Source organism: Littorina saxatilis, linkage group LG11 (assembly GCF_037325665.1).
Source record: "Littorina saxatilis isolate snail1 linkage group LG11, US_GU_Lsax_2.0, whole genome shotgun sequence".
Taxonomy (NCBI): Eukaryota; Metazoa; Mollusca; class Gastropoda; order Littorinimorpha; family Littorinidae; genus Littorina; species Littorina saxatilis.
Genome location: NC_090255.1, coordinates 27,987,153 through 27,994,652, shown reverse-complemented (window position 1 = coordinate 27,994,652; position 7,500 = coordinate 27,987,153). Strand labels below are relative to the sequence as shown.

General features: G+C 42.2%; 1 protein-coding gene across 1 annotated transcript in view; it reads left to right on the top strand.

Moving 5' to 3' along the window:
* Window positions 1-3,382: 3,382 nt before the first annotated feature.
* LOC138980184 (uncharacterized) overlaps window positions 3,383-7,500 on the top strand; it is a 5,459-nt gene continuing 1,341 nt past the window's right edge. Inside the window, exons 1-3 of the mRNA XM_070353020.1 lie at window positions 3,383-3,438; window positions 4,543-4,640; window positions 5,267-5,380. Of these exons, the coding sequence (XP_070209121.1) occupies window positions 4,590-4,640; window positions 5,267-5,380 (165 nt within the window). The 5' untranslated portion in view covers window positions 3,383-3,438; window positions 4,543-4,589. The remainder of the gene's footprint in view (window positions 3,439-4,542; window positions 4,641-5,266; window positions 5,381-7,500) is intronic.

The following is a 7,500-nucleotide window of genomic DNA, read 5'->3' as shown; positions in this document are numbered from 1 at the left end:
CTGAGAATACAATCATGACGATGGACTTCATGGTTCATTTGTGAGCTTTTTATAGGCTTGTAATCTTTTGGAAAAGTATTTTGGAGTCAAATAATTATAATAAGTACTAGCTCGACGTTAGATTTGATATTCCGATAACTAAAACGTGTTTCGCTGTGTCTCAGAAATCTGCTTCCTCATGTCTCAAGAAAGTACGCAGTATCCCCCCTCCCCCCCTCCCCCCTCCCCCCCCCCCCTCTCCCCCCCCCCTCCCCCCCCCCCCCCTCAGAAATACCGTAATATGGTTGCCCATTATTATAGCGGGGGAAAACATACACTTATTACCTCATAGCCGATGAACGCACAAGAAGAAAATGAATATCCGTCAGTTAGTCGCCAGCTGTCAGATGATACGATATTAAAAGTGGAATATCGCTCCATCGCAATGGACATTGCATAGTCATATTTTTTAGTTTGACGTAAAAGAAAAATGTAAGGGAAGGGTAACGGCACATGAACGACGTGGAATGAGTCATTCGTATGTTCTGTGTTTTACCATATGCCTGATCTGATAGAAGAGTGAGAAAGAGTAAGAGAGTGAGAGAGAGAGAGAGAGAGAGAAAATGAGAGAGAGAGAGACAAATAGAGAGAGACAACGAGAGAGAGACATAGAGAGAGAGACAGAGAGAGAGACAGAGAGAGAGAGAGAGAAAATGAGAGAGAGACAAAGAGAGAGAGACATAGAGAGAGAGAGAGAGAGAGAGAGAGAGAGAGAGAGAGAGACATAGAGAGAGAGACAGAGAGAGAGACAGAGAGAGAGAGAAAATGAGAGAGAGAGACAAAGAGAGAGAGACATAGAGATAGAGAGAGAGAAAATGAGAGAGAGAGAGACAAATAGAGAGAGACATAGAGAGAGAGACAGAGAGAGAGACAGAGAGAGAGAGAAAATGAGAGAGAGACAAAGAGAGAGAGACAGAGAGAGACTGAGAGAGAGAGAGAGAGAGAGAGAGAGAGAGAGAGAGAGAGAGAGAGAGAGAGAGAGAGAGAGAGAGAGAGAGACTGAAACTGAAACTGAAACTGAACTTTATTACCAAAGGATAGAGGTTTTAGGCAAAGCCTAATCTTACAACCTGTCCCTTATACAAACACGTAATAAGCATACAGACGCACAGAATATAGATAGTAAAATTGACAAGGTTATTGTTTCTTGCAGACGTACATAATGTAAATAGTAATAAGGAAAAGGGTTATGGTTTTGTATACACACTCAAAAATGGGAAAAACAATATAGTGTGGAAATTGCAGCATAGATGCAATAATGCATTGCATATAAACATCCAAAACAACTAATAACAAAATGGAGAAAAAAAATGTGGGGAGGAATTGTCCCAATCATTTGCTTGTATATCATTGTCAATACATACACATAAAGAACACATCAAAATACAAACATAACTTGACTAAATGTAAAAAGCACTAAAATATCAGACATAAAAAGTGTTCTATTTACCCATTAAGCGGGAATGAAACTGGCGCCTAAACGTTTTCACAGAGGAGGCATTTCAGAGGGGTAGGGGTATGGAATTCCATAGAGACGCTCCTGAGAAGGCTAAACTTGACTTATACAAGTCCAGACGAGGGATGGGGGGAATCAGGTTCTGGGACCCATATCTTTTTGTGGCATGTCTAAAATGTAATTTTAAATATCCAGGAACATTATTGTTAATTACTTTGTACATAAAGACAGCCTTGTTTAGCGTCAACTGATCTTTCAAGGGAGGGAAAATAAGGAGCTTTAATTTATCATCTGTTGGCTTATTTGACTCATGCATAATTAGTTTTGCAGCACGGCGATGAAGAGAATTGAGTCGTTTGAGATGAACATCACTGCAGTTATCCCAAAGTGTTGAAGCAAAGTTGATATGGGGCATTATGTGGGCGTAATAAAACAACTTGAGTGCTTCCACATCGGCATAATGTCTTAATTTAGACAATAAGTACACATTTTTAGATACTAATTTGCAAATTTTACTCAAGTGAGTTTGCCATTTGAATTCTTGATCAACGGTAACCCCTAATAATTTATGCTTTTTAACTTGTTGCACTTGAGTTGAATCAATTGACAGTTGAAGCTGTACGGGTTCTAGTCTACTAGACAGGGTCATATGACACTTCAAATGCCGTCAGATAATACTCTCTTTATCTAAAAAATACAGAAAAGCGAGTTTTGTAGGTGGGTGCTTTTCGGAACAGCAAGGCACCGCCCATCATCTGAGTGTGCACAATGCCGACCCGCTCACTTGAAATCTAAATTATGTAAGTTCGGAAAAATCAAGTGAAATTGCTCACTCGCTTTATGTCAAATGTATCTTTACGTCATTTCCCATCCGTCTGGAGTCGGTTCTAAATATGTCGCTCTCCGTTCAACAAGAAAAAGCGAAGCAACCGAAACGCATGTTCAACATGATTTAACTTGTGAGATTGTTGTGTGGCAAACGCATTTGACCTGTGAATATTCATCACGTCAGGTGTGTTACTCTGATTGGCTGACCCAGGTCACGAGAATTCTTTGACTGACAGGCATAATCAGGTAGGAGCGCTCAAGTTCCCATTGCGGCTGTTCTGTCTAATTCGCGGGGTCGCTTCGAAATTTCGTTTGTTCGAATTACGGTAATAAAACCGTTATTTCTAATATGCTGACTGTTAGCAAATGATAACAGACATGTCTCACAAACGATATCAGCATTCACCTAAAATGCTCATGCTTGATATCTTCTTTCTCGGCATGTCTGTTATCATTTGCAGTCAGCATATTAGAAACTAGATGATTACCCGGCTTCGCCGGGATGATCGCGAGACGGAGTATGCAGCGTGGCGGTTCGCCGGCTTAGAGCACGTGTTGACGTGATTGACGCCACACGAAGGAAGGGAGATAAACGCGCAAAACACTGGAGAAGATAAGGAAGAGTTACTGGAAATGGATCTACAGAAAAACCAAAATCGGTTCACCGCGCCGCGCTTAGAGCACGTATAGATATAGATAACTCACAGGGCCGGGCCAAGTTCGTTTGAGGGGGGGGGGGGGTTCCAACTGAAGGCAGGGGTCCAAAGTCCACATTTTTTTTCTCTGAGAGGTACATTGGATGGCCAGGGGGGGGGGGGGGGGGGTCCGGAACCCCAGGAACCCCCCCCCCCCCCCCCCAGATCCGGCCCTGACTCATAATATCGTTAGCGAGCTGTCAGATAATCCCAAAGATAGTAACATAGAATGTTTGATCTGGCAGCAGATAGCTGAAGAAAATATTGACAGTAATGAGACAATAATTATGCAAGTGGGGTTAATAACTGGAAGTTGTCAATCCTAGCTTGATTTTTGTCTGCGTAGTTGGATTGGAGAAGTTGTATAAATGTCACGTACGCTAGGGTTTATCAAGATCCTGTTCCTGGAGCCCTTGTTGTGTGAGTAAACTTTCAAGATGTTTTTTATCCAAAGATTCAAAATTCGAAACAGATAAACTGCTAACATTTCAAAATCTAGAATTAACGAACAAGAAAAGTTGGCTTAAATAATTATGGAAACTTGTCATTCCTTCCACTTGTTTTCTATCTTGAGGTCAAAATCAACGCTGACGATGAAAACTTAAAAAAATAAAAAATGGTGTGTATGTTTGTCCACTGCAAACACCATTAGGTCGACATACTTGAGGAGAGTTTGTTTTGCCTAAAATTAAACGTTCAATAAACTAATCATTCTTGTTCTTTGATTATGTCGAAGATACATTTCTCTCTACTTGTTTTATTTATTTTAATTGTTATTTTATTTTGTAACTGTTTTACAGGAATCATACTGTTTAATGTTGTTACGTGTTGTATTGAATGTTGTATTGCTGTGATACACCACACCCGAGTTTCTCATCTTGAGATAATAACGTTTTCAATGTCTATTTCCATGTCTATGACATGTATCCGTGTAACCAGCATGTGTATGCTCAACATTATGAATGGTAAAGAGATTGTATCTACTCGGACACAAAATACAGATACATATGTGTAAATCAAATCAAACAGGTTTTCACTGATTAACGGATGTATTTTTGACATACAGGGAGTTATAATTATACTTTCAGGTAATGTCACGTTGTAGAGACATACGTTATGGAACCAGGATCAATGCTAATATATTGTCATCAGGATACAGTACAAGTTCATCCCGCTTGTGGGTTCAACTACTGCCGCAGAAATGGGAAACAATGTTGCATGGGAATTACAATGTCATTTGAGTAAAAAAAAGTGTAAAACGGGATTTAAATTCCGCCTTGGTCAATAAATATGAAACAAAAGACGATATGCTCCCCCTCGGACCGACACAAAAGCTGGTCTGTCAACAACCCATCAAACATCTTATAATGTTCCAGAATAATTAAACTGGTTTTAGAGTGCAGCTTTGGATGCATGCGTTGTAACACAAGAAACAATATTTCTTTGGAAGAACAATGACATAAGAGTAGCAAAATGGGTGCAGGGGTTCTGTGTAATCATTGGCCAAATGTTGTATTTCTTCAGAGCACTATTTTCCTTCTCTCTGTCATCGTTCATCGCCAGTTGACAAAATGATCGCCGTGCTGATTCTGGCTACTTGCTTCTCTGCCGTTTTGTCGCAGGTAATGGCACGTTTTGGTTCCAAATATGTTGTAATGTGCGCTTGCAATAGTACATGTGTGACATTAGTGGTTCTTCTCTGTCTTTTGCTGTGTCTGTGTCTATCAGTTTTTCTTTTAGTCATGTGTGTGTGTGTGTGTGTGTGTGTGTGTGTGTGTTTGTTTGTGTGTGTGTGTGTGTGTGGGTGTGTGTGGGTGTGTTTGTGTGTATATGTGTGTGTGTATGTGTGTGTGTGTGTGTGCGTGCGTATGTATGTGTGTGTGTGTTTGTGTGTGCGAGTGAGTGTATGTGTGTGTGTGTGTGTGTGTGTGTGTGTGTGTTTGCGTCTCTGTGTGTGTGTGTCTGTGTGTGTATGTGTGTGTGTGTGTGTGTGCTCTTGCGTCTGTGTGTGTGTGTATATGTGTGTGTACGTGTGTGTGTATGTGTACGTGTGTGTGTGTGTGTGTGTGTGTGTGTGTGTGTGTGTGTGTATGTGTGTGCGTGTGTGCGTGTGTGTTTACATATTTTGAAACTAGCTAACGATAAAAACTAAGGGAAAACCGCTTGAAGATAGCGTACTGAAAGTAGTAGACACAGACAGTAACAATGCGTTGAATAACACCATGTTCACATTGGTTTACAATCAAAGGGCTTCTACCCCGGCTACGGTGGACAGTTCGGCCAAAATGGACAGTTCGGCCAATATGGAGGGTTCGGCCAATACCCATGCAACCCTTACTCGTACGGCGGAGGGCAGAACCAGGTATTGTAGTTATGATCTAATTAATATATTGTATTGGTTTATATCAGTTATTAGTTAATATATTCTTGTTTTCTTAAGTTGTAAGTCTAATTTAAGCGGACGGATTAAACCAGAAAGCTACAAACGATATGCGACAGCGACCTTTCTCTCCTTTGTTCCGGGATCGCGAGAATCTGCTCAATCCAGTAATTTGATTCATGTGCATATTGGGATTTTATTAATTGCTTTCTTAAAAAGGCATGTTGTTCATTTGCACACAAAAAAACAATTGCAACTAAAATGTCAGGTTCACCCAAAACGCATCAAGGCTGTGGAGTGTTGATGGGTGCATGTCAATACACAAACACGCACACAGACATCACACACACAGACATCACACACACACACACCCACACACACAGACATCACAGACATCACAGACATAGACACACAGACATCACACACACAGACATCACACACACATACATCACAAACACACACCCACACACACAGACATCACAGACATAGACACACAGACATCACACACACACACACACAGACATCACACACACACCCACACACACAGACACAGACATACAGACACACAGACATCACACACACACACCCACACACACAGACACAGACACACAGACATCACACACACACCCACACACAGACACGGACACACACACCCACACACACAGACACACAGACACACAGACATAGACACACAGACATCACACACACAGACATCACACACACATACATCACAAACACACACACACACACACACAAATACACACACACCAACACACACACACACACACACACACACACACACACACACACGTACATACACACACACACACACCTACTGGTGTGAGCCACGTTATACGGTTAGTGAGTTTGCACAATCATTAAGATGCCGGGAAAAATGAGCAGAGTTTACAGGCCGATTCTGTCCAGATTTGAGATGAAACTTTATTTTGTAATTCTAAATGAAGTTGGAAAGAAATCATTCGCCTATTTTGAAACTTTAGCTAAGCTGACATTTTACATGAATAGAGATGCCATGTAGTGTATGTTGACATTTACTATCATAAAGTGGTCAAAAGGCAGCTTAACGGTGCTCCTACAAACACACACACACACACACACACACACACACACTTTCGTATATTATAAACATAAATCATCCAAATTAAATATACCGGCCTCTTTCGGTCACATCGCTGCTCTTGCCGCTGCTCTCTCCAAACTACGGCGCCCATTTTCAGTGTCAACTGAACTTATGGCGCGCCGAACTTGTGTGACCTTGTGTGAGGAATTTTACCGCGTAAGCGCGGTCACGTGTTACGCAAGAGGTGTGTAAAAAAACATGCATCCGTGACATTTTACCTCCATTTTCCTGCCTGACGTAAAACGGAACGAAACTTAATTTAGGGGTATTTATTGACCGTTTTATACGGCTTTTGACAATATTTTCCTATGCTGCCAGCAGGATATACCGACCCGGCATCCTTCTGAGGGTGTGTAAACTTGCAAAAGGCAGCTTAACGGGGCTCACACAAACACACACCCACACACACACCTACACACAGACACAGACACACAGACATCACACACACACACATACTCACGCAGTGTTAAACGGTAGGTCTTCAATGCAATCCAGACCGGCACGGTTGGCCTTGTGGTAAGGCGTCCGCGCCGTGATCAGGAGGTCGTGGGTTCGAACCCCGGCCGGGTCATACCTAAGACTTTGAAATTGGCAATCTAGTGGCTGCTCCGCCTGGCGTCTGGCATTATGGGGTTAGTGCTAGGACTGGTTGGTCCGTTGTCAGAATAATGTGACTGGGTGAGACATGAAGCCTGTGCTGCGACTTCTGTCTTGTGTGTGGCGCACGTTATTATGTCAAAGCAGCACCGCCCTGTTATGGCCCTTCGTGGTCGACTGGGCGTTAAACAAACAAACACAAACAAACACACACATACACACGCAGTGTTAAAGGGTAAGTCTTCAATGCAATCCAGACCGGCACGGTTGGCCTAGTGGTAAGGCGTCCGCCCCGTGATCGGGAGGTCGTGGGTTCGAACCCCGGCCGGGTCATACCTAAGACTTTAAAATTGGCAATCTAGTG